This window comes from Triturus cristatus, chromosome 5_1 (genome assembly GCF_964204655.1).
Source record: "Triturus cristatus chromosome 5_1, aTriCri1.1, whole genome shotgun sequence".
NCBI lineage: Eukaryota > Metazoa > Chordata > Amphibia > Caudata > Salamandridae > Triturus > Triturus cristatus.
This window is the reverse complement of record NC_140587.1, coordinates 33,834,865-33,861,692: the sequence shown is the minus strand read 5'-3', so window position 1 is coordinate 33,861,692 and position 26,828 is coordinate 33,834,865. Positions and strand designations below refer to the sequence as shown.

Sequence of the window (26,828 nt, the reverse complement as noted above, 5' to 3'; positions counted from 1 at the left end):
GAGCGGCGTAGAGCAGAGTAGAGCGGAGCGGCGTAGAGTAGAGTAGAGCGGAGCAGAGTAGAGTGGAGCAGAGCGGAGCGGAGTAGAGTGGAGCGGAGTAGAGTGGAGCGGAGCAGAGTGGAGCGGAGCAGAGTGGAGCGGAGCAGAGTGGAGCGGAGTAGAGTGGAGCGGAGTAGAGTGGAGCGGAGTAGAGTGGAGCGGAGTAGAGTGGAGCGGAGTAGAGTGGAGCGGAGTAGAGTGGAGCGGAGTAGAGTGGAGCGGAGTAGAGTGGAGCGGAGTAGAGTGGAGCGGAGTAGAGTGGAGCGGCGTAGAGCAGAGTAGAGCGGAGCGGCGTAGAGCAGAGTAGAGCGGAGCGGCGTAGAGTGGAGCGGAGTAGAGCGGAGCGGCGTAGAGTGGAGCGGAGCAGAGCGGAGCGGCGTAGAGCAGAGTAGAGCGGAGCGGCGTAGAGCAGAGTAGAGCGGAGCGGCGTAGAGCAGAGTAGAGCGGAGCGGCGTAGAGCAGAGTAGAGCGGAGCGGCGTAGAGCAGAGCAGAGCGGAGCGGCGTAGAGCAGAGTAGAGCGGAGCGGCGTAGAGCAGAGTAGAGCGGAGCGGCGTAGAGCGGAGCGGAGTAGAGTGGAGCGGCGTAGAGTGGAGCGGCGTAGAGCAGAGTAGAGCGGAGCGGCGTAGAGTAGAGTAGAGCGGAGCAGAGTAGAGTGGAGCGGCGTAGAGTAGAGTGGAGCAGAGTGGAGCAGAGTGGAGCGGAGTAGAGTGGAGCGGAGTAGAGTGGAGCGGAGTAGAGTGGAGCGGAGTAGAGTGGAGCGGAGTAGAGTGGAGCGGAGTAGAGTGGAGCGGAGTAGAGTGGAGTGGAGCGGAGTAGAGTGGAGCGGAGTAGAGTAGAGTGGAGCGGAGTAGAGTGGAGCGGAGTAGAGTGGAGCGGCGTAGAGCAGAGTAGAGCGGAGCGGCGTAGAGCAGAGTAGAGCGGAGCGGCGTAGAGTAGAGTAGAGCGGAGCGGCGTAGAGTGGAGCGGCGTAGAGTGGAGCGGCGTAGAGCAGAGTAGAGCGGAGCGGCGTAGAGTGGAGCGGCGTAGAGTGGAGCGGCGTAGAGCAGAGTAGAGCGGAGCGGCGTAGAGTGGAGCGGCGTAGAGTGGAGCGGCGTAGAGCAGAGTAGAGCGGAGCGGCGTAGAGTGGAGCGGCGTAGAGTGGAGCGGCGTAGAGCAGAGTAGAGCGGAGCGGCGTAGAGTGGAGCGGCGTAGAGTGGAGCGGCGTAGAGCAGAGTAGAGCGGAGCGGCGTAGAGTGGAGCGGCGTAGAGTGGAGCGGCGTAGAGTAGAGTAGAGCGGAGCGGCGTAGAGTAGAGTAGAGCGGAGCGGCGTAGAGTAGAGTAGAGCGGAGCGGCGTAGAGTAGAGTAGAGCGGAGCGGCGTAGAGTAGAGTAGAGCGGAGCGGCGTAGAGTAGAGCGGAGCGGAGCGGCGTAGAGTAGAGCGGAGCGGAGCGGCGTAGAGTAGAGCGGAGCAGAGCGGCGTAGAGTAGAGCAGAGCGGAGCGGCGTAGAGTAGAGTAGAGCGGAGCGGCGTAGAGTAGAGTAGAGCGGAGCGGCGTAGAGTAGAGTAGAGCGGAGCGGCGTAGAGTAGAGTAGAGCGGAGCGGCGTAGAGTAGAGTAGAGCGGAGCGGCGTAGAGTAGAGCGGAGCGGCGTAGAGTAGAGCGGAGCGGCGTAGAGTGGAGCGGCGTAGAGTGGCATAGATTGTTGTGCTGTGTATTGGAGTGCCGTAGAGTGGAGCGGCGTAGAGTGGCATAGATTGTTGTGCTGTGTATTGGAGTGCCGTAGAGTGGAGCGGCGTAGAGTGGCATAGATTGTTGTGCTGTGTATTGGAGTGCCGTAGAGTGGAGCGGCGTAGAGTGGCATAGATTGTTGTGCTGTGTATTGGAGTGCCGTAGAGTGGAGCGGCGTAGAGTGGCATAGATTGTTGTGCAGTGTATTGGAGTGCCATAGAGTGGAGTGGCGTGGAGTGGAGCGGCGTGGAGTGGAGCGGCGTGGAGTGGAGTGGCATAGAGTGGCATAGATTGTTGTGCTGTGTATTGGAGTGCCATAGAGTGGAGTGGCGTGGAGCGGCGTGGAGTGGAGCGGCGTGGAGTGGAGTGGCATAGAGTGGCATAGATTGTTGTGCTGTGTATTGGAGTGCCATGGAGTGGAGCGGCGTGGAGTGGAGTGGCGTGGAGTGGCATAGATTGTTGTGCTGTGTATTGGAGTGCCATAGAGTGGAGTGGCGTACAGTGGAGTGGCGTAGATTGTTGTGCTGTGTATTGGAGTGCCATAGAGTGGAGTGGCGTACAGTGGAGTGGCGTAGATTGTTGTGCTGTGTATTGGAGTGCCATAGAGTGGAGTGGCGTACAGTGGAGTGGCGTAGATTGTTGTGCTGTGTATTGGAGTGCCATAGAGTGGAGTGGCGTACAGTGGAGTGGCGTAGATTGTTGTGCTGTGTATTGGAGTGCCATAGAGTGGAGTGGCGTACAGTGGAGTGGCGTAGATTGTTGTGCTGTGTATTGGAGTGCCATAGAGTGGAGTGGCATACAGTGGAGTGGCGTAGATTGTTGTGCTGTGTATTGGAGTGCCATAGAGTGGAGTGGCGTACAGTGGAGTGGCGTAGATTGGTGTGCTGTGTATTGGAGTGCCATAGAGTGGAGTGGCGTACAGTGGAGTGGCGTAGAGTGGAGTGGCATAGATTGGTGTGCTGTGTATTGGAGTGCCATAGAGTGGAGTGGCGTATAGTGGAGTGGCGTAGAGTGGAGTGGCATAGATTGGTGTGCTGTGTATTGGAGTGCCATAGAGTGGAGTGGCGTATAGTGGAGTGGCGTAGAGTGGAGTGGCATAGATTGGTGTGCTGTGTATTGGAGTGCCATAGAGTGGAGTGGCGTATAGTGGAGTGGTGTAGAGTGGAGTGGCATAGATTGGTGTGCTGTGTATTGGAGTGCCATAGAGTGAAGTGGCGTATAGTGGAGTGGTATAGATTGGTGTGCTGTGTATTGGAGTGCCATAGAGTGGAGTGGCGTATAGTGGAGTGGTGTGGAGTGGCATAGATTGTTGTGCTGTGTATTGGAGTGCCATAGAGTGAAGTGGCGTATAGTGGAGTGGTGTGGAGTGGCATAGATTGTTGTGCTGTGTATTGGAGTGCCATAGAGTGGAGTGGCGTACAGTGGAGTGGCATAGATTGTTGTGCTGTGTATTGGAGTGCCATAGAGTGGAGTGGCGTATAGTGGAGTGGAGTATAGTGGAGTGGTGTAGAGTGGAGTGGAATAGATTGGTGTGCTGTGTATTGGAGTGCCATAGAGTGGAGTGGCGTATAGTGGAGTGGTGTAGAGTGGAGTGGCATAGATTGTTGTGCTGTGTATTGGAGTGGCGTATAGTGGAGTGGCGTATAGTGGAGTGGCGTATAGTGGAGTGGCGTATAGTGGAGTGGCGTATAGTGGAGTGGCGTATAGTGGAGTGGCGTATAGTGGAGTGGCGTATAGTGGAGTGGCGTATAGTGGAGTGGCGTATAGTGGAGTGGCGTATAGTGGAGTGGCGTATAGTGGAGTGGCGTATAGTGGAGTGGCGTATAGTGGAGTGGCGTAGAGCGGAGTGGCGTATAGCGGAGTGGCGTATAGTGGAGTGGCGTAGAGCGGAGTGGCGTAGAGCGGAGTGGCGTATAGTGGAGTGGCGTAGAGCGGAGTGGCATAGATTGGTGTGCCGTATATTGGAGTGCCACAGAGTTGAGTGGCATACAGCAAAGTGATGTGTAGAGTCATAGATTAGCATAGCATGTATTGGAGTGCTGCATAGAAGAGTGGCCAATGTTTTGTTGGATAACATTGTGTGGAGTGGAGTGGCGTGGTGTACAGTGGAGTGGCATAGATTGGAGTGCCGTATATTGGAGTGCCATAGAGTGGAGTGGCGTATAGTGGAGTGGTGTATAGTGGAGTGGCATAGATTGGCATGCCATATATTGGAGTGCCGCATGCAGGAGTGGCGTAATGTGTTGTTGGATAACATTGTGTGGAGTGGAGTGGCGTATAGTGGAGTGGTGTAGAGTGGAGTGTCATAGATTGGTGTGCGGTGTATTGGAGTGCCATAGAGTGGAGTGGCGTATAGTGGAGTGGTGTAGAGTGGAGTGGCATAGATTAGTGTGCCTATATTGGAGTGCCATAGAGTGGATTGGCATATAGTGGAGTGGCGTATAGTGGGGTGGTGTAGAGTGGAGTGGCATAGATTGGTGTGCTGTATAGTGGAGTGGCGTATAGTGGAGTGGCGTATAGTGGAGTGGCGTATAGTGGAGTGGCGTATAGTGGAGTGGCGTATAGTGGAGTGGCGTATAGTGGAGTGGCGTATAGTGGAGTGGCGTATAGTGGAGTGGCGTATAGTGGAGTGGCGTATAGTGGAGTGGCGTATAGTGGAGTGGCGTATAGTGGAGTGGCGTATAGTGGAGTGGCGTATAGTGGAGTGGCGTATAGTGGAGTGGCGTATAGTGGAGTGGCGTATAGTGGAGTGGCGTATAGTGGAGTGGCGTATAGTGGAGTGGCGTAGAGTGGCATAGATTGTTGTGCTGTGTATTGGAGTGCCGTAGAGTGGAGCGGCGTAGAGTGGCATAGATTGTTGTGCAGTGTATTGGAGTGCCATAGAGTGGAGTGGCGTGGAGTGGAGCGGCGTGGAGTGGAGCGGCGTGGAGTGGAGTGGCATAGAGTGGCATAGATTGTTGTGCTGTGTATTGGAGTGCCATAGAGTGGAGTGGCGTGGAGCGGCGTGGAGTGGAGCGGCGTGGAGTGGAGTGGCATAGAGTGGCATAGATTGTTGTGCTGTGTATTGGAGTGCCATGGAGTGGAGCGGCGTGGAGTGGAGTGGCGTGGAGTGGCATAGATTGTTGTGCTGTGTATTGGAGTGCCATAGAGTGGAGTGGCGTACAGTGGAGTGGCGTAGATTGTTGTGCTGTGTATTGGAGTGCCATAGAGTGGAGTGGCGTACAGTGGAGTGGCGTAGATTGTTGTGCTGTGTATTGGAGTGCCATAGAGTGGAGTGGCGTACAGTGGAGTGGCGTAGATTGTTGTGCTGTGTATTGGAGTGCCATAGAGTGGAGTGGCGTACAGTGGAGTGGCGTAGATTGTTGTGCTGTGTATTGGAGTGCCATAGAGTGGAGTGGCGTACAGTGGAGTGGCGTAGATTGTTGTGCTGTGTATTGGAGTGCCATAGAGTGGAGTGGCGTACAGTGGAGTGGCGTAGATTGTTGTGCTGTGTATTGGAGTGCCATAGAGTGGAGTGGCGTACAGTGGAGTGGCGTAGATTGGTGTGCTGTGTATTGGAGTGCCATAGAGTGGAGTGGCGTACAGTGGAGTGGCGTAGAGTGGAGTGGCATAGATTGGTGTGCTGTGTATTGGAGTGCCATAGAGTGGAGTGGCGTATAGTGGAGTGGCGTATAGTGGAGTGGCGTAGAGTGGAGTGGCATAGATTGGTGTGCTGTGTATTGGAGTGCCATAGAGTGGAGTGGCGTATAGTGGAGTGGCGTAGAGTGGAGTGGCATAGATTGGTGTGCTGTGTATTGGAGTGCCATAGAGTGGAGTGGCGTATAGTGGAGTGGTGTAGAGTGGAGTGGCATAGATTGGTGTGCTGTGTATTGGAGTGCCATAGAGTGAAGTGGCGTATAGTGGAGTGGTATAGATTGGTGTGCTGTGTATTGGAGTGCCATAGAGTGGAGTGGCGTATAGTGGAGTGGTGTGGAGTGGCATAGATTGTTGTGCTGTGTATTGGAGTGCCATAGAGTGAAGTGGCGTATAGTGGAGTGGTGTGGAGTGGCATAGATTGTTGTGCTGTGTATTGGAGTGCCATAGAGTGGAGTGGCGTACAGTGGAGTGGCATAGATTGTTGTGCTGTGTATTGGAGTGCCATAGAGTGGAGTGGCGTATAGTGGAGTGGAGTATAGTGGAGTGGTGTAGAGTGGAGTGGAATAGATTGGTGTGCTGTGTATTGGAGTGCCATAGAGTGGAGTGGCGTATAGTGGAGTGGTGTAGAGTGGAGTGGCATAGATTGTTGTGCTGTGTAGTGGAGTGGCGTATAGTGGAGTGGCGTATAGTGGAGTGGCGTATAGTGGAGTGGCGTATAGTGGAGTGGCGTATAGTGGAGTGGCGTATAGTGGAGTGGCGTATAGTGGAGTGGCGTATAGTGGAGTGGCGTATAGTGGAGTGGCGTATAGTGGAGTGGCGTATAGTGGAGTGGCGTATAGTGGAGTGGCGTATAGTGGAGTGGCGTATAGTGGAGTGGCGTATAGTGGAGTGGCGTATAGTGGAGTGGCGTAGAGCGGAGTGGCGTAGAGCGGAGTGGCGTAGAGCGGAGTGGCGTAGAGCGGAGTGGCGTAGAGCGGAGTGGCGTATAGTGGAGTGGCGTAGAGCGGAGTGGCATAGATTGGTGTGCCGTATATTGGAGTGCCACAGAGTTGAGTGGCATACAGCAAAGTGATGTGTAGAGTCATAGATTAGCATAGCATGTATTGGAGTGCTGCATAGAAGAGTGGCCAATGTTTTGTTGGATAACATTGTGTGGAGTGGAGTGGCGTGGTGTAGAGTGGAGTGGCATAGATTGGAGTGCCGTATATTGGAGTGCCATAGAGTGGAGTGGCGTATAGTGGAGTGGTGTATAGTGGAGTGGCATAGATTGGCATGCCATATATTGGAGTGCCGCATGCAGGAGTGGCGTAATGTGTTGTTGGATAACATTGTGTGGAGTGGAGTGGCGTATAGTGGAGTGGTGTAGAGTGGAGTGTCATAGATTGGTGTGCGGTGTATTGGAGTGCCATAGAGTGGAGTGGCGTATAGTGGAGTGGTGTAGAGTGGAGTGGCATAGATTAGTGTGCCTATATTGGAGTGCCATAGAGTGGATTGGCATATAGTGGAGTGGCGTATAGTGGGGTGGTGTAGAGTGGAGTGGCATAGATTGGTGTGCTGTATAGTGGAGTGGCGTATAGTGGAGTGGCGTATAGTGGAGTGGCGTATAGTGGAGTGGCGTATAGTGGAGTGGCGTATAGTGGAGTGGCGTATAGTGGAGTGGCGTATAGTGGAGTGGCGTATAGTGGAGTGGCGTATAGTGGAGTGGCGTATAGTGGAGTGGCGTATAGTGGAGTGGCGTATAGTGGAGTGGCGTATAGTGGAGTGGCGTATAGTGGAGTGGCGTATAGTGGAGTGGCGTATAGTGGAGTGGCGTATAGTGGAGTGGCGTATAGTGGAGTGGCGTATAGTGGAGTGGCGTAGAGTGGAGTGGCGTAGAGTGGAGTGGCGTATAGTGGAGTGGCGTAGAGTGGAGTGGCGTAGAGTGGAGTGGCGTGGAGTGGCGTAGAGTATAGTGGAGTGGAGTGGAGTGGCGTAGAGTATAGTGGAGTGGAGTGGAGTGGCGTAGAGTATAGTGGAGTGGAGTGGAGTGGCGTAGAGTATAGTGGAGTGGAGTGGAGTGGAGTGGAGTGGCGTAGAGTATAGTGGAGTGGAGTGGAGTGGCGTAGAGTATAGTGGAGTGGAGTGGAGTGGCGTAGAGTATAGTGGAGTGGAGTGGAGTGGCGTAGAGTATAGTGGAGTGGAGTGGAGTGGCGTAGAGTATAGTGGAGTGGAGTGGAGTGGCGTAGAGTATAGTGGAGTGGAGTGGAGTGGCGTAGAGTATAGTGGAGTGGAGTGGAGTGGCGTAGAGTATAGTGGAGTGGAGTGGAGTGGCGTAGAGTATAGTGGAGTGGAGTGGAGTGGCGTAGAGTATAGTGGAGTGGAGTGGCGTAGAGTATAGTGGAGTGGAGTGGCGTAGAGTGGAGTGGAGTGGAGTGGCGTAGAGTGGAGTGGAGTGGCGTAGAGTATAGTGGAGTGGAGTGGCGTAGAGTGGAGTGGAGTGGAGTGGCGTAGAGTGGAGTGGCGTAGAGTATAGTGGAGTGGAGTGGCGTAGAGTATAGTGGAGTGGAGTGGCGTAGAGTATAGTGGAGTGGAGTGGCGTAGAGTATAGTATAGTGGAGTGGAGTGGAGTGGCGTAGAGTATAGTATAGTGGAGTGGAGTGGAGTGGCGTAGAGTATAGTGGAGTGGCGTAGAGTATAGTGGAGTGGTGTAAAGTGGAGTGGTGTGGAGTGGCATAGATTGGTGTCCCGTATATTGCAGTGCCATAGGGTGGAGCGGCGTATAGTGGAGTGGCGTATAGTGGGGTGGTGTAGAGTGGAGTGGTGTAGAGTGGAGTGGCAGAGATTGATGTGCTGTGTATTGGAGTGCCATAGAGTGGAGTGACGTATAGTGGAGTGACGTATAGTGGAGTGGCGTATAGTGGAGTGGCGTATAGTGGTGTAGAGTGGAGTGGCATAGATTGGTGTGCTGTGTATTGGAGTGCCATAGAGTGGAGTGGCATAGATTGGTGTGCCTATAGTGGAGTGGCGTATAGTGGGGTGGTGTGGAGTGGCGTAGAGTGGAGTGGCGTAGAGTGGAGTGGAGTGGCGTAGAGTGGAGTGGAGTGGCGTAGAGTGGAGTGGCGTAGAGTGGAGTGGCGTAGAGTGGAGTGGCGTAGAGTGGAGTGGCGTAGAGTGGAGTGGCGTAGAGTGGAGTGGCGTGCCGTGGAGTGGCGTGCCGTGGAGTGGCGTGCCGTGGAGTGGCGTAGAGTGGAGTGGCGTAGAGTGGAGTGGCGTAGAGTGGAGTGGCGTGCCGTGGAGTGGCGTGCCGTGGAGTGGCGTGCCGTGCCGTGGAGTGGCGTGCCGTGGAGTGGCGTAGAGTGGAGTGGGATAGATTGGCATGCCCTATATTGGAGTGCCGCATGGAGGAGTGGCCAATGTGTTGTTGGATAACATTGTGTGGAGTGGAGTGGCGTATAGTGGCGTGGTGTAGAGTGGAGTGACATAGATGGGTGTGCCGCATATTGAAGTGCCATACAGTGGAGTGGAGTATAGTGGAGTGGTGTAGTGCGGAGTGGTGTAGTGCGGAGTGGTGTAGTGCGGAGTGGTGTAGTGCGGAGTGGTGTAGTGCGGAGTGGTGTAGTGCGGAGTGGTGTAGTGCGGAGTGGTGTAGTGCGGAGTGGGGTGGAGTGGAGTGGAGTGGAGTGGCGTAGAGTGGCGTAGAGTGGCGTGGCGTGGAGTGGCGTGGAGTGGCGTGGAGTGGCGTGGAGTGGCGTGGAGTGGCGTGGAGTGGCGTGGAGTGGCGTGGAGTGGCGTGGAGTGGCGTGGAGTGGCGTGGAGTGGCGTAGAGTGGCGTGGCGTAGAGTGGAGTGGCGTGGAGTGGCGTAGAGTGGCGTAGAGTGGAGTGGCGTAGAGTGGAGTGGCGTGGAGTGGAGTGGCGTAGAGTGGAGTGGCGTAGAGTGGAGTGGCGTAGAGTGGAGTGGCGTAGAGTGGAGTGGCGTAGAGTGGAGTGGCGTAGAGTGGAGTGGCGTAGAGTGGAGTGGCGTGGCGTGGAGTGGCGTGGCGTGGAGTGGCGTGGCGTGGAGTGGCGTGGCGTGGAGTGGCGTAGAGTGGAGTGGAGTGGCGTGGAGTGGCGTGGAGTGGAGTGGAGTGGAGTGGCGTAGAGTGGAGTGGCGTAGAGTGGAGTGGCGTAGAGTGGAGTGGCGTAGAGTGGAGTGGCGTAGAGTGGAGTGGCGTAGAGTGGAGTGGCGTAGAGTGGAGTGGCGTAGAGTGGAGTGGCGTGGCGTGGAGTGGCGTGGCGTGGAGTGGCGTGGCGTGGAGTGGCGTGGCGTGGAGTGGCGTAGAGTGGCGTGGAGTGGCGTGGAGTGGCGTGGAGTGGCGTGGAGTGGCGTGGAGTGGCGTGGAGTGGCGTGGAGTGGCGTAGAGTGGAGTGGCGTAGAGTGGAGTGGCGTAGAGTGGAGTGGAGTGGCGTAGAGTGGAGTGGAGTGGAGTGGCGTAGAGTAGAGTGGAGTGGAGTGGCGTAGAGTAGAGTAGAGTGGCGTAGAGTAGAGTGGAGTGGCGTAGAGTGGCGTAGAGTGGAGTGGCGTAGAGTGGCGTAGAGTAGAGTGGAGTGGCGTAGAGTGGAGTGGAGTGGCGTAGAGTGGAGTGGAGTGGCGTAGAGTGGAGTGGAGTGGCGTAGAGTGGAGTGGAGTGGCGTAGAGTAGAGTAGAGTGGCGTAGAGTAGAGTGGAGTGGCGTAGAGTGGCGTAGAGTGGAGTGGCGTAGAGTAGAGTAGAGTGGCGTAGAGTAGAGTGGAGTGGCGTAGAGTGGCGTAGAGTGGAGTGGCGTAGAGTAGAGTGGAGTGGCGTGGAGTGGAGTGGCGTGGAGTGGAGTGGCGTGGAGTGGAGTGGCGTGGAGTGGAGTGGCGTGGCGTAGAGTGGAGTGGCGTAGAGTGGAGTGGCGTAGAGTGGAGTGGCGTAGAGTAGAGTGGAGTGGCGTAGAGTGGAGTGGCGTAGAGTAGAGTAGAGTGGCGTAGAGTAGAGTGGAGTGGCGTAGAGTGGCGTAGAGTGGAGTGGCGTAGAGTAGAGTGGCGTGGAGTGGAGTGGCGTGGAGTGGAGTGGAGTGGCGTGGAGTGGAGTGGCGTAGAGTGGAGTGGAGTGGCGTAGAGTGGAGTGGAGTGGCGTAGAGTGGAGTGGAGTGGCGTAGAGTGGAGTGGCGTAGAGTGGAGTGGAGTGGCGTAGAGTGGAGTGGCGTAGAGTGGAGTGGAGTGGAGTGGAGTGGCGTAGAGTGGAGTGGAGTGGCGTAGAGTAGAGTGGAGTGGAGTGGCGTAGAGTAGAGTAGAGTGGCGTAGAGTAGAGTGGAGTGGCGTAGAGTGGCGTAGAGTGGAGTGGCGTAGAGTAGAGTGGAGTGGCGTGGAGTGGCGTAGAGTGGAGTGGCGTAGAGTAGAGTGGCGTGGAGTGGAGTGGCGTGGAGTGGAGTGGCGTGGAGTGGAGTGGCGTGGAGTGGAGTGGAGTGGCGTGGAGTGGAGTGGCGTAGAGTGGAGTGGCGTAGAGTGGAGTGGCGTAGAGTGGCGTAGAGTGGAGTGGAGTGGCGTAGAGTGGAGTGGCGTAGAGTGGAGTGGCGTAGAGTAGAGTGGAGTGGCGTAGAGTGGAGTGGCGTAGAGTAGAGTAGAGTGGCGTAGAGTAGAGTGGAGTGGCGTAGAGTAGAGTAGAGTGGCGTAGAGTAGAGTAGAGTGGCGTAGAGTAGAGTGGAGTGGCGTAGAGTGGAGTGGCGTAGAGTGGAGTGGCGTAGAGTGGAGTGGCGTGGAGTGGCGTGGAGTGGAGTGGCGTAGAGTGGAGTGGCGTAGAGTGGAGTGGCGTAGAGTGGAGTGGCGTGGAGTGGAGTGGCGTAGAGTGGAGTGGCGTAGAGTGGAGTGGAGTGGCGTGGAGTGGAGTGGCGTGGAGTGGAGTGGAGTGGCGTGGAGTGAAGTGGCGTGGAGTGGAGTGGCGTGGAGTGGAGTGGCGTAGAGTGGAGTGGCGTAGAGTGGAGTGGCGTAGAGTGGAGTGGCGTAGAGTGGCGTAGAGTGGAGTGGAGTGGCGTAGAGTGGAGTGGCGTAGAGTGGAGTGGCGTAGAGTGGAGTGGCGTAGAGTAGAGTGGAGTGGCGTAGAGTGGAGTAGAGTAGAGTGGCGTAGAGTAGAGTGGAGTGGCGTAGAGTGGCGTAGAGTGGAGTGGCGTAGAGTAGAGTGGAGTGGCGTAGAGTGGCGTAGAGTGGAGTGGAGTGGCGTAGAGTGGAGTGGCGTAGAGTAGAGTGGAGTGGCGTAGAGTGGAGTGGCGTAGAGTAGAGTGGAGTGGAGTGGCGTAGAGTAGAGTGGAGTGGCGTAGAGTGGAGTGGCGTAGAGTGGAGTGGCGTAGAGTGGAGTGGCGTAGAGTGGAGTGGCGTAGAGTGGCGTATATTGGAGTGGTGTATAGTGTAATGGCATAGATTGGCATGCCATATATTGGAATGCCGCATGGAGGAGTGGCCAATGTGTTGTTGGATAACATTGTGTGGAGTGGAGTGGCGTATAGTGGAGTGGTGTATAGTGGAGTGGAATAGATTGGCATGCCATATATTGGAGAGCCGCATAGAGGAGTAGCGTAATGTGTTGTTGGATAACATTGTGTGGAGTATAGTGGAGTGGTGTAGAGTGGAGTGGCATAGATTGGTGTGCTGTGTATTAGAGTGCCATAGAGTGGAGTGGCGTATAGTGGAGTGATGTATAGTGGAGTGATGTATAGTGGAGTGACATAGATTGGCATGCCGTATATTGAAGTGCCGCATAGAGGAGTGGCGCAATGTGTTGTTGGATAACATTGTGTGGAGTGGAGTGGCGTATAGTGGAGTGGTGTAGAGTGGAGTGGCATAGATTGGCATGCCGTATATTGGAGTGCCGCATAGAGGAGTGGTGCAATGTGTTGTTGGATAACATTGTGTGGAATGGAGTTGCATATAGTGGAGTGATGTATAGTGGAGTGGCATAGATTGGCATGCCATATATTGGAGTGCTGCATGGAGGAGTGGTGTAATGTGTGGTTGGATAACATTGTGTGGAGTGGAGTATAGTGGAGTGGTGTAGAGTGGAGTGGCATAGATTGGCATGCCGTATATTGTTGTGCCGCATGGAGGAGTGGCGCAATGTGTTGTAGGATAACATTGTGTGGAGTGGAGTATAGTGGAGTGGCATAGATTGGTTTGCTGTGTATTGGAGTGGCGATTAGTGGAGTGGCGATTAGTGGAGTGGTGTATAGTGGAGTGGTGCAGAGTGAAGTGGCATAGATTGGTGTGCCGAATATTGGAATGCCATAGAATGGAGTGGCGTATAGTGGAGTGGTGTATAGTGGAGTGGCATAGATTGGCATGCCATATATTGGAGTGCCGCATGCAGGAGTGGCGTAATGTGTTGTAGAATAACATTGTGTGGAGTGGAGTGGTGTATAGTGGCGTGGTGTAGGGTTGAGTGGCATAGATTGGTGTGCCGTATATTGGAGTGCCACAGAGTGGAGTGGCGTATAGTGGAGTGGTGTATAGTGGAGTGGCATAGATTTGCATGCCGTATATTGGAGTGCCGCATGGAGGAGTGGAGTAATGTGTGGTTGGATAACATTGTATGTAGTGGAGTATAGTAGAGTGGAGTGGCATAGATTGGTGTGCCGTATATTGGAGTGCCATAGAGTGGAGTGGCGTATAGTGGAGTGATGTATGGTGGAGTGGCATAGATTGGCATGCCGTATATTGGAGTGCCGCATAGAGGAGTGGCGTAATGTGTTGTTGGATAACATTGTGTGGAGTAGAGTGGTGTAGAGTTGAGTGGTGCAGATTGGAGTGATGTAGCGTAGCATAGCGTTGAGTGGCGTAAAGTAGTACAGTTGTCAGTATAAGTAATGCAGGAGCGGGTTTTTTCTTTAAAAAAAATTTGGGTATACCCTCTCCATATTTTGGTTTTATATTAACATGATTAATAATTAAATGATAATTGTACTAATTGTTTGAAGTTTTGGATTAATCAACATTATTAACAAAGAATACACCTGGGAACTGCATTTGCATGGCCTAATTAATACGTAAACGGATTTGCGTACGCATTTTAATAATAGATATTTAGAATTTGCATGTTATATGTTGCTTACGTGATGTTATATGGTGTATTGTGCTCTGAATTGTGAGTATAAACCGCAATGAGTGTTGCTTACTGCTAGATAAATACATACACATAAAGGGTTTAGTGAGGGGAAAACATTTTAATAGTTATTTTTATGTATTAATTACGTTTTTGTGTTTCTTTGCTTAAGTTGACCTTTCCGGAGTGGCCACAAAATGGCTGCCGTTCATATTTGACTGACAGAGATCCCTGAGTGAAGTGCGCATGCGTTGCTGCCAGCAACATTGACCTCGGTGCGACCTGAACTTGACAAAGACACACAGAAATATTTCTGGGCTGCAATCCAGATGCTCCGAAGAAAACAAGAAAAGTTACAGTTAACTACAGAAAGTCGAGTTACTTCCAAAAAGAAACATTTTCGTTCATGAACTATGCAAACCAAGTCTAGCCAACCTCCAAAACAATGGACAGTCGTGTACCAAACTTGTAAGAAATGATGACGTTATGAATACCAACCCGTATGGGAATGGAATTGGCCTAAGTAGATACGAAACTGTTTCAACCATTAATAAAATTTGTATTTACCTTCTAAGTGCAACATTTTCCGCCTGAGAATGAAAAAGACGACAATAATTTGACCAATCAGAGTGGTTCATGATATATAATGTATCATGTATTTCCGTCAATTTTCCTATAAAATGTGTAGACTAGAAAGGGTAAAAAAAACTTCTCTTCTTCATTGCTTTTGACTTCCTGACGTTATGCTGATGGACAGGACGGTGACTCTGCTGGACAGTGGTCTGCCTGAGACACTGATGGACTGATTGATTGCCCAATTCCTTTGCGAACTGAACTATTGATTTATGGGCATAGAGACCAAAGATCTGACTTGACTTAGAGGACGACATTTAGCCAGAATAGGTAAATATGCCAAGCAAAACTGCATAATGCTTATTGATTTTCATGCCTTATTTAGATAAATTATATACTTTATTGACAAAGAACTGTGTTGGGTTATTATTTGAGTAATGTATTATTTATATATTGTTTAGAGAGTTAAGTGTCACTTCACCCAGCAACACAGCTGGTCCATGGCCAATCCATGGGAGGAATTACTAGGTTAATGTATAGATTCCGGTGAGGTAGAGAAACAGGTGAACTTATTACTCATCAGGGATTTTGTGTATTTCCTCTCATTACAGCGTTCGGAGTGATCATTTCCTCTTGTGACTATAGATCTATAGTGAATGAATGTTGGTGTTATGGGCCCCACCAGTGAATGAGTGTATGAATGTTGTGTAGATCTATTGTTCTGATGTGGTAAAGAGGGATTTAGCATTCCGCGCTGCAGCAGTAACAGAGTCAATAGAAATGGCAGAGTGAAGGCAGTGTGAATAAGAAGCTGTATGTCTGTGATTAAGGTGAGAAAGCACATTGTACATTCAAAAATACGAGTGAAATGCTTATAAAATAAAAAAATTAAAAACAATGCGTTGAAAAAAGACACGGAAGGGCAAAGACGAGGAAGAACAGATGGTCCATGCTCCAGGTAGGAACTGACACAAGAAAGGAAAGGAAGCCTATGGGAGCTAAGCAATGGAATGATCGCAAATGAGAGTGACAATGAAAACAACGAATGGTAAGCTGTGGGCGGGCTCTAAGCTCCTAATTGTAACCAATGAGCTGTGTAGGTGTGACCTAACCCGGGGGCATGCAAAAGGCACATCAGCTTCAAGGCATTTTTTCCATTTGTTGTGTTTAATTAAATCTCGTGCCTTTGCCAGGCGCTGATCATCGAGATTTAGTGGGGCTGAGTGTACAATATGTACAAGCATTGGCAAAGCGGACAGGTCTGAGCTGCCTCTCAAATACAAGTCAAATATCTTGACTTTGTCGATGTTTATTTAAAACAAGCAAGAACTATTTCCTTTATCAATGCTTTTTTTTGCTTCAGTTGACACCCCTAACTCCTCATGAAATTCCAGCTATCAGCCCCTTAGCATAAAAAGCTGTAAATTCCTGCTCCGCCTTTCACTGCTTCCCCCAGTTGTTGTTGCACCTCCTTACCTCTAGGTGGCAGGCGCTTCGACTTCCAGCTCTCATTCTCTCCGGGTGATGTCTGCGTGGACTTCTTGGGTCCCGTCCCCTGTATCAGGAGCTGCAGCTCTGTCCCAGTCCCCTCCTTCGGGGCCTCTCTCCCCCGCTCTAGGTCTTCCACAATCTTCTTCACAGCGCCCTCCTTCGGACTGCCCGGACCCTCCACCCCCTCAGCCCCTGGCCTCGGTCTTGAGCTATCCTGGCCCCCGGGCTCCGGCAGGGACAGGGGGGTGTCGGGCATTGGAGGGTGTACCCTTGCTGGGGTGCAAGGTGAGGAGTCTGTCCGGTCTCTCCTGGGGCTGGCCTCTTTGTAAGAGGGGGTCGCTGTGTCCGAGTCTGCATCACTCACAGGCGGCCTGAACCCACCCCCCTTGACACTGGGGCTTCTCTCAGGTGGTCCTGGGGTCTCGGGGGTGGGCTGGGCATTTTTCAGCTCTATCTTTTTCACAAGCTCCTTCACACCGCCCTCCTCCTGACAGCCCGGACCCTCCATCCTCTCAGCTCCTGGCCTCTGTAGCAGGCTCTGCTGCTCTGTCCCAGGCCTCTCCTTCAGGGCCTCTCTCCTGTCCGGTCCCTTCCTCCCAGACTCTATGTCTTTCACAATCATCTGCTGCGCAGCGCTCTCCTCCTGACAGCCCGGACCCTCCATCCTCTCAGCTCCTGTCCTCTGTAGCAGGCTCTGCTGCTCTGTCCCAGGCCTCTCCTTCAGGGCCTCTCTCCTGTCCGGTCCCTTCCTCCCAGACTCTATGTCTTTCACAATCATCTGCTGCCCAGCGCTCTCCTCCTGACAGCCCGGACCCTCCATCCTCTCAGCTCCTGTCCTCTGTAGCAGGCTCTGCTGCTCTGTCCCAGGCCTCTCCTTCAGGGCCTCTCTCCTGTCCGGTCCCTTCCTCCCAGACTCTATGTCTTTCACAATCATCTGCTGCGCAGCGCTCTCCTCCTGACAGCCCGGACCCTCCATCCTCTCAGCTCCTGTCCTCTGTAGCAGGCTCTGCTGCTCTGTCCCAGGCCTCTCCTCCAGGGCCTCTCTCCTGTCCGGTCCCTTCCTCCCAGACTCTATGTCTTTCACAATCATCTGCTGCGCAGCGCTCTCCTCCTGACAGCCCGGACCCTCCATCCTCTCAGCTCCTGTCCTCTGTAGCAGGCTCTGCTGCTCTGTCCCAGGCCTCTCCTTCAGGGCCTCTCTCCTGTCCGGGCTCTCCCTCCCCAGCAGCTTCTTACCCCCTGACTCCGCATCTTCTCCTCCTCTCTCTGTGTCTTCGTGAAGCCCTGAGCCCCCTTTTTCCCCCCAGTCTCCCTTACCCTGCATGAGCCCCTCTTCTCCCTGTCCCTCTGACCCAGACCCCTCCTTCAGAGCGTCTCTCCTGTCCGGGCTCTCCCTCCCCAGCAGCTTCTCACCCCCTGACTCCGCATCTTCTCCTCCTCTCTCTGTGTCTTCGTGAAGCCCCAGCTCTGAATCCCTTCTAACCCTCCTGTCTCCATCCCCTCTCTGCCCCTCTGAGCCAGCTCCATCCACAGCCCCTGGCGTCGGTCCTGAGCTATCCTGGCCCCCGGGCTCCGGCAGGGACAGGGGAGGGTCGGGCATTGGAGGGTCTACCCTCGCTGGGATGCAGGGTGAGGAGTCTGTCCGGTCTCTCCTGGGGCCGGCCTCTTTGTAAGGGGGGGTCCCTGTCTCACAGTCTGCATCACTCTCAGACGGTCCTGGGGTCTCGGGGGTGCTGTGGGTTTTTTTCTGCTCTATCGCATTCAGAATCTTCCGCGCAGCGCTCTCCTTCTGCCACCCCGGACCCTCCATCCTCTCAGCTCCTGGCCTCTGGTAGAAGCGAAGCTGCTGCGCTGGTTCCTGCTGTAAACGTCTCTCTCCTGACGTCTCAGGTGAGTGCACAGCACCCTCCGCCCTTTGCCCTCGGCCGCCAGGTAGAGATGGGGCCCGGCTCACCTGGCATCGGATGCCCTTTCCTCGACACTGCTGATAAGACACACCCAGCGCCTGAGACCTTGAGCTGAGCATAAAACCGCGCCTCCTCGTTAATGACTTTACAACGCATCTGTGAGAGTCCCTTGATTCACCCACCCCACGACCCACCTCTATCCAGCGCTGAGACTGGAACACATGTACTCCAGGAACCCATGCATTGGGGGCAGGGGGTGAAGCCACAAGGGGCGGGGGTCACTTGATTCACCCCCCCCCCCCCTACGAACCACCTCTATCCAGCGCTGAGACTGGAACACATGTACTCCGGGAACCCATGCATTGGGGGCAGGGGGTAAAGCCACGAGGGACGGGGGTCACTTGATTCACCCACCCCCCCTACGAACCACCTCTATCCAGCGCTGAGACTGGAACACATGTACTCCAGGAACCCATGCATTGGGGGCAGGGGGTGAAGCCACGAGGGACGGGGGTCACTTGATTCACCCACCCCCCCTACGAACCACCTCTATCCAGCGCTGAGACTGGAACACATGTACTCCAGGAACCCATGCATTGGGGGCAGGGGGTGAAGCCACGAGGGACGGGGGTCACTTGATTCACCCCCCCCCCCCCTACGAACCACCTCTATCCAGCGCTGAGACTGGAACACATGTACTCCAGGAACCCATGCATTGGGGGCAGGGGGTAAAGCCACGAGGGACGGGGGTCACTTGATTCACCCACCCCCCCTACGAACCACCTCTATCCAGCGCTGAGACTGGAACACATGTACTCCAGGAACCCATGCATTGGGGGCAGGGGGTGAAGCCACGAGGGACGGGGGTCACTTGATTCACCCACCCCCCCTACGAACCACCTCTATCCAGCGCTGAGACTGGAACACATGTACTCCAGGAACCCATGCATTGGGGGCAGGGGGTGAAGCCACGAGGGACGGGGGTCACTTGATTCACCCCCCCCCCCTACGAACCACCTCTATCCAGCGCTGAGACTGGAACACATGTACTCCAGGAACCCATGCATTGGGGGCAGGGGGTGAAGCCACGAGGGACGGGGGTCACTTGATTCACCCCCCCCCCCCTACGAACCACCTCTATCCAGCGCTGAGACGGGAACACATGTACTCCAGGAACCCATGCATTGGTGGCAGGGGGTGAAACCACGAGGGGCGGGGGTCACTTGATTCACCACCCCTACGAACCACCTCTATCCAGCGCTGAAACTGGAACACATGTACTCCAGGAACCCATGCATTGGGGGCAGGGGGTGAAGCCACGAGGGACGGGGGTCACTTGATTCACCCACCCCCCCTACGAACCACCTCTATTCAGCGCTGAGACTGGAACACATGTACTCCAGGAACCCATGCATTGGGGGCAGGGGGTGAAGCCACGAGGGACGGGGGTCACTTGATTCACCCCCCCCCTACGAACCACCTCTATCCAGCGCTGAGACTGGAACACATGTACTCCAGGAACCCATGCATTGGGGGCAGGGGGTGAAACCACGAGGGGCGGGGGTCACTTGATTCACCCCCCCCCCCCCCCACGGACCACCGCTATCCAGCGCTGAAACTGGAACACATGTACTCCAGGAACCCATGCATTGAGGGCAGGGGTGAAGCCACGAGGGGCGGGGGTCACTTGATTCACCCCCCCCCCCCCCTACGAACCACCTCTATCCAGCGCTGAGACTGGAACACATGTACTCCAGGAACCCATGCATTGGGGGCAGGGGGTGAAGCCACGAGGGGCGGGGGTCACTTGATTCACCCCCCCCCCCTACGAACCACCTCTATCCAGCGCTGAGACTGGAACACATGTACTCCAGGAACCCATGCATTGGGGGCAGGGGGTGAAGCCACGAGGGGCGGGGGTCACTTGATTCACCCCCCCCCCCTACGAACCACCTCTATCCAGCGCTGAGACTGGAACACATGTACTCCGGGAACCCATGCATTGGGGGCAGGGGGTGAAGCCACGAGGGGCGGGGGTCACTTGATTCACCCCCCCCGCTACGGACCACCTCTATCCAGCGCTGAGACTGGAACACATGTACTCCGGGAACCCATGCATTGGGGGCAGGGGGTGAAGCCACGAGGGACGGGGGTCACTTGATTCACCCCCCCCCCCCTACGAACCACCTCTATCCAGCGCTGAGACTGGAACACATGTACTCCGGGAACCCATGCATTTCGGGCAGGGGGTGAAGCCACGAGGGACGGGGGTCACTTGATTCACCCCCCCCCCCTACGAACCACCTCTATCCAGCGCTGAGACTGGAACACATGTACTCCGGGAACCCATGCATTGGGGGCAGGGGGTGAAGCCACGAGGGGCGGGGGTCACTTGATTCACCCCCCCCACGGACCACCTCTATCCAGCGCTGAAACTGGAACACATGTACCCCAGGAACCCATGCATTGGGGGCAGGGGTGAAGACACGAGGGGCGGGGGTCTCTTGATTCACCCCCCCCCTACGAACCACCTCTATCCAGCGCTGAAACTGGAACACATGTACTCCAGGAACCCATGCATTGGGGGCAAGGGTAAAGCCACGAGGGGCGGGGGTCACTTGATTCACCCCCCCCTATGAACCACCTCTATCCAGCGCTGAAACTGGAACACATGTACTCCGGGTACCCATGCATTGGGGGCAGGGGGTGAAGCCACGAGGGACGGGGGTCACTTGATTCACCACCCCTATGAACCACCTCTATCCAGCGCTGAGACTGGAACACATGTACTCCGGGAACCCTTGCATTGGGGGCAGGGGGTGAAGCCACGAGGGGCGGGGGTCACTTGATTCACCCCCCCACGGACCACCTCTATCCAGCTATGAAACTGGAACACATGTACTCCAGGAACCCATGCATTGGGGGCAGGGGTGAAGCCACGAGGGGCGGGGGTCACTTGATTCACCCCCCCCCTACGAACCACCTCTATCCAGCGCTGAGACTGGAACACATGTACTCCAGGAACCCATGCATTGGGGGCAGGGGGTAAAGCCACGAGGGGCAGGGGTCACTTGATTCACCGCCCTACGAACCACCTCTATCCAGCGCTGAAACTGGAACACATGTACTCCGGGAACCCATGCATTGGGGCAGGGGGTGAAGACACGAGGGACGGGGGTCACTTGATTCACCCACCCTACAGACCACCTCTATCCAGCGCTGAGACTGGAACACATGTACTCCAGGAACCCATGCATTGGGGGCAGGGGGTGAAGCCACGAGGGACGGGGTCACTTGATTCACCCACCCTACGGACCACCTCTATCCAGCGCTGAGACTGGAACACATGTACTCCAGGAACCCATGCATTGGGGGCAGGGGGTGAAGCCACTAGGGACGGGGGTCACTTGATTCACCCACCCTACGGACCACCTCTATCCAGCGCTGAGACTGGAACACATGTACTCCGGGAACCCATGCATTGGGGGCAGGGGGTGAAGCCACGAGGGGCGGGGCTTGGAACGCAGAGGCTGACAGACCACTTCCACTCTTATTAACAAGAATTTGCAATGCTATAGGTCCCGCATTTATAAGAGTTTGAGCTATTGGCATTGTAAAATTACAATGCCTTTTATTTATGTTTTGGTTTTAAAACAAATAAATGGCATTGTCATTTACAATGTCAGTAGCATAAACTCGCATAAAAGCAGTGTGCGGCGTGCAGCAGTGTGCGGCGTGCAGCAGTGTGCGGCGTGCAGCAGTGTGCGGCGTGCAGCAGTGTGAGGCGTGCAGCAGTGTGTGGCGTGCAGCAGTGTGCGGCGTGCAGCAGTGTGCGGCGTGCAGCAGTGTGTGGCATGCAGCAGTGTTTCCTGTAGCAGTGTGAGGCATGCAGCACTGTGTGGCGTGCAGCGGCGTGCAGCAGTGTGCGGCGTGCAGCAGTGTCGTGCAGCATGCAGCAGTGAGTAATGCAGCAGTGTGCAGCAGTGTGTGGCATGCAGCAGTGTGCGGCGTGCAGCAGTGTGTGTGCCGTGCAGCAGTGTATGGCGTGCAGAAGTGTTTCGTGTAGCATTGTGTGGCGTGCAGCAGTGTGTGGCGTGCAGCAGTGTGTGACGTGCAGCAGTGTGAGGCGTGCAGCAGTGTGAGGCGTGCAGCAGTGTGCGGCATGCAGCAGTGTGCGGCATGCAGCAGTGTGCTGCGTGCAGCAGTGTGTGGCGTGCAGCAGTGTGTGGCGTGCAGCGGCATGCAGCAGTGTGTGGCGTGCAGCAGTGTGTGGCATGCAGCAGTGTGTGGTGTGCAGCGGCATGCAGCAGTGTGCGGTGTGCAGCAGTGTGCGGTGTGCAGCAGTGTGCAGCGTGCAGCAGTGTGAGGCGTGCAGCAGTGTGAGGCGTGCAGCAGTGTGAGGCGTGCAGCAGTGTGAGGCGTGCAGCAGTGTGTGGCGTGCAGCAGTGTGAGGTGTGCAGCAGTGTTTCGTGTAGCAGTGTGAGGCGTGCAGCAGTGTGCGACGTGCAGCAGTGTGTAATGCAGCAGTGTGTAATGCAGCAGTGTGCGCAGCAGTGTGAGGCGTGCGGTAGTGTGCGGCGTGCAGCAGTGTGCGGCGTGCAGCAGTGTGCGGCGTGCAGCAGTGTGCGGCGTGCAGCAGTGTGTGGCGTGCAGCAGTGTGTGGCGTGGTTTGTAAACAACAAGAAAAGCGGACATCAAAGGAAGGGTGGGAGGGAACGAGCATATGGGGTGTGAGTTATAACGAAAGGTAATTGTTGTAAGAGGGGATGCAGGAAGTGAGGCCGAGCGCGCGCTGGCTAAAGCAGTCTCCTGCTTTCAAGTCCGATGCCAGATGCCAGCTTCGCGCTTGAATGCCTCACATGCACTGGCCATAAACCGCATTCCTAAGGTCTTGTGCCCCTTACTAAATCTCTCTGAATGCGTGAGGTGGCGTACGCGCAGGAAGTAGCTGGTGGCAAATGGAATGCGTGTGGTTGTGCGCGTAACCCCCACCCGATCCGCCTGGGAAGCCTTTGAGAGCATTTTCTGAAGCCCCTACATAAGTCTCGCTTTGCGATCGCTTACGCGATAGCCAGGCGAGACCTAAAAAAGACTTTGGCACCAAGGCCTATATGTGCAGGGCCGGACTGGAGACCAAATGAGGCCCGGGTACTGAAAGAACAAGGGGCCACACTCGCGGATAAGGCCCTCGCATGAAACGTTGCTTGGGATCGGGGGTCATCAGGGGAGAAATCTCTGATGAATGAATCTCCAAGCTCGTGGGGTCGGGAGCTTCGGTGCACCCCTGCAGCTCGCCCACAGTGCTGCTCGCCTGATCTTCAGGCCTGAACATTTCCTCACATCAGGTGCCTGAATGTATGAGTCACCTGTTGGACCCTTAGCCTGTGCCCCCCCCAAAGACCCCTGTATGTCCTGCATTGTATCAGGCATGAGTCAGAGCCACGCGCATCCTCCGCGTCACCCTCGACCCTCCTCGCTCTTCCACCTTTCCTTTCTTTCTTCCTTCCTTCATTTCCCTTTCCTTTTCCAATATTTTAGTCATTCTCCCCCCTCTGCTCTCTCCCTTCTCCATTTCTCTTTCTCCACATTGCGCTCCTCACTCGACCCCGCTTGCTACTTTCCTGCCAAGTGTCTACTCTTCCTTGCTGTTGTTATTTTTACCCAGACTGCACGTTTTTCACAGTGATGTTTTTTTGTTAATCGTTTCGTGTTGTCAAAGACATTTTTTTCTTTTTGCTCATTTTGGTTGTTTGCGTTTGTTAGACGGCGACCTCAGAGGAGCCCGGAAAGGGGGTCCTGACTACCCTGAGACCCACCCTCGAAGTATCGTAGCCGGGCACTGGCGGGAGACTCCTCAGGGGGAGGAATCTCGTATCTAGGATCGTACCCCTGGCACCACACGACACAGAGACACCACACCGTGCGTTCTTAGGAATCAATCTTTATCAATCAGATTAGCACTGCAAATATGTACAAGGAGAGCGCGGGCTCAATGAGTCTCGGAAGGGATAGGGGGTAGCGGGACAGTCTCTGGCAAAGGTTCAAGGCAGGGACGTACCCGGCGCACAGCTCACAATCCTCGAGCTGGGGGATACGCTTGTTGTAGTTGGGGTCCGGCGGGACCGTGAGAGTCTGTGGGAGCCGCGAGTCACTCAGCAGGGCTCTGGGACAAGTTCGGAGGTCTTACGATCTTCAGGGAGCCGCGAGTCACTCAGCAGGGCTCAGGTACAAGTTCGGAGGTCTTACGATCTTCAGGGAGCCGCGAGTCACTCAGCAGGGCTCAGGTACACGTTCGGAGGTCTTACGATCTTCAGGGAGCCGCGAGTCACTCAGCAGGGCTCAGGTGGTTCCAAGTTCCAGGAGCCGCGACCACGTCAGCAGGGCTCTCGTTGTTCCAGCGTCGAATCTGCCGGACAGTCCCAGAGCACCCCTTGTTATAGGTCGACCCCTCTTTGATGTCCGGAGTCTGTGCAGGCAGGGGTCTTGTCACCTGGGGGTCGCTTGTCGGGGTTTCCTGCCATTGTCTTTTGATCCTTTCAGGGCCGGGTCGGGAGGAGTCCCAGACACCCAGCAGGCATGGAGCCAGCCCTCAGGGAGGCCGGAGGGCCGATCGAAACCCATCGTCCCAGGGGAGTTCAGAGGTGCGATAGAAACTGCTCCTCCCTCTCTCATCCCCTGGAAGCGTGATGTCCTCCAGCCGGAGTGGCGCCTCTAGGCCCGGGTCGCTCTGGGGCCGGGCGGCCATCTTGGTGCATGAAGTGGGCACGCGGGCCCGGTGTGGCCGAAAGGAGAGAGGCCATGGACGGGGATGTCCGGGTCGGGTGCGTGTGTTCTGGTGGGAAGGATCGGCTAGGCCGTGTGCTCGGGGCTGCAGGTACCAGGTTAGGTGGTGTGGGGACAAGTAGAGCCATGCTACGAGGCCGGGTCCAACACGCGTCCCCCCCAGCTGAAAGCCGGAGAGAACTGCCCATCATCTTGGGGGGTTCTCTTCATTGAGGCGGAAGAACCGGGAGAGGCCGTTAGCGTTGGCGTGGTCCGTACCAGGGCGATGTTCTACGGTGAAATCCATCCCCTGGAGGGAGATTGACCACCGCAGTAGCTTGGGGTTTTCTCCTCGCATCTGCATGAGCCATCGCAAGGGCCGATGGTCGGTTTGGACTTTGAAATGGGTGCCGAACAGGTAGGGGCGTAGCTTCTTGAGTGCCCAGACCACGGCAAAGGCTTCGCGCTCAATGGTGCTCCATCTCTGTTCTCTGGGCAACAGCCGCCGGCTGAGGAAGGCGATGGGCTGGTCTAGGCCTTGGTCATTCATCTGGGACAGGACGGCCCCAATGCCATGCTCGGAGGCATCGGTTTGGACTACAAACTCCTTGGAGTAGTCGGGAGCCTGGAGGACGGGGGCAGTACACATGGCCTTCTTTAGGGCATCGAACGCCTCCTGGCAGGCAGTCGTCCACTGCACCTTCTTTGGCTGTTTTTTGGATGTGAGTTCTGTGAGGGGGCCGACGAGGCTGCCATACCCCCGGATGAATCTTCGGTAGTAGCCAGTGAGGCCCAGAAAGGCTCGGACCTCCGTTTGAGTGGTGGGTGGTTCCCAGGCTAAGATGGCGTCGATCTTCGGCTGTAGAAGGGCGACCTGGCCGCTCCCGACCTGGTGCCCCAGGTAGACTACTGATCCTTGCCCAATCTGGCACTTGCTGGCTTTTACTGTGAGGCCTGCCTGGCGCAGGGCGGTTAGCACCCTCCGGAGGTGCTGGAGGTGCTCACTCCATTCGGAACTGAAAACGGCGATGTCGTCTAGATAGGCCGCGCTGAACTGTTCCAGCCCGGCCAGGACTCTATTCACCAGTCGCTGGAAGGTGGCCGGGGCATTTTTCATTCCGAAGGGCATTACGCGGAAGCGGTAGTGCCCATCTGGGGTGGAGAAGGCGGACCGCTCCTTGGCTCCCTCGGTGAGCGCAATCTGCCAGTATCCGCAGGTGAGGTCGAATGTGCTGAGGAACCGGGCTGCCTCGAGTCGGTCAATGAGCTCGTCGGCTCGTGGAATGGGGTGGGCATCGGCTCGGGTGACGTCATTGAGCCCCCGGTAGTCCACGCAGAATCGGAGCTCGGGGGCGACACCGGGGGCCGCTGCCTTCGGGACTAGGACCACGGGGCTGGCCCAGGGACTATCAGATGGCTTGATCACCCCCAGGGTCAACATCTTCGAGACTTCAGCTTGAATGCAGGACCGGACCCGGTCAGGGACTCGGTATGCTCGGTGTCTCACCGGCGGGCTGTCCCCGGTGTCCACGTCATGGACACACCAGTCGGTGACTCGGGGGATCAGGGAGAAGAGGTCGGAATATTGTCCTAGGAGCTGGCGGCAGTCCTCTTGTTGCTGGGCAGTGAGGGCTGGGGAGAGGTTTACTCCTTCCACGGAGCCATCCTGCTCCTTGACACACAGGAGGTCCGGGAGGGGATCGGACTCATCTTCGGCCCCGTCATCGGTGGCCAGCAGGAGGCTCAGTTCTGTCCGCACGAAGTGAGGCTTGAGGCGGTTCACGTGAAGGACCCGAAGGGGATCCCGAGGCGACTGGACGTCCACCAAGTATGTGACTTGACTCTTCCGCTCAATCACTTTGTAGGGCCCGGTCCACCTGTCCTGGAGGGCGCCAGGCTTCACGGGGGCCATGACCCATACCTGCTGGCCCGGCTGGAACTCGACCAGAGTGGCATTCTGGTCGTACCAGCGCTTCATCTCTTCTTGGCTTGCCTCCAGGTTGGCCTCGGCCAGTTCTCGGAACTTCCTGGTCTGGTTCCGGAGGGTCAGAACGTATTGGAACACATCTCGTGGGGTGGTCTGGGGTGCCGCCTCCCACCCTTCCTTAACCAAACTGAGTGGACCTCGGACGGGGTGTCCATAGAGTAACTCAAACGGGCTGAACCCTAGGGACTTCTGGGGGACTTCCCGGTAAGCGAACAAGAGGCAGGGGAGCAGGACGTCCCACTTACGCCGGAGGGGCTCTTCCAGGCCGGTGATCATCCCTTTCAGAGTCCTGTCTCTACCTCTCTACTAGGCCGTTCCCTTGGGGATGGTACGGGGTGGTGAACTTATAGGACACTCCACATTGTTGCCACAGGGACGTCATGTATTTCGAGATAAAATTAGTGCCACGATCGCTCACGACCTCGTGGGGAAAACCCACCCGGGAAAAGATCCCCATCAGGGCACGGCCCACCACGGGGGCCGTGACGGTGCGTAGGGGGATAGCCTCAGGGTATCGGGTGGCGTGATCCACTAGGACCAGGATGAAACGGTGACCTTGGGAGGTGGGGGGATCCAGGGGCCCCACGATGTCGATCCCGACTCGTTCGAATGGGGTACTGACGACCGGGAAGGGTTGGAGGAGAGCCTTGCGCTTCCC

The 26,828-nt window shown here is 55.8% G+C and overlaps 1 protein-coding gene across 1 annotated transcript in view; it reads right to left on the bottom strand.

Moving 5' to 3' along the window:
* LOC146830018 (uncharacterized) overlaps positions 1 to 26,828 on the bottom strand; it is a 302,498-nt gene that overhangs the window by 145,912 nt on the left and 129,758 nt on the right. The window contains exon 3 of the mRNA XM_085603684.1: positions 15,500 to 17,532. Coding sequence (XP_085459810.1) covers positions 15,500 to 17,532 — 2,033 coding nt within the window. The remainder of the gene's footprint in view (positions 1 to 15,499; positions 17,533 to 26,828) is intronic.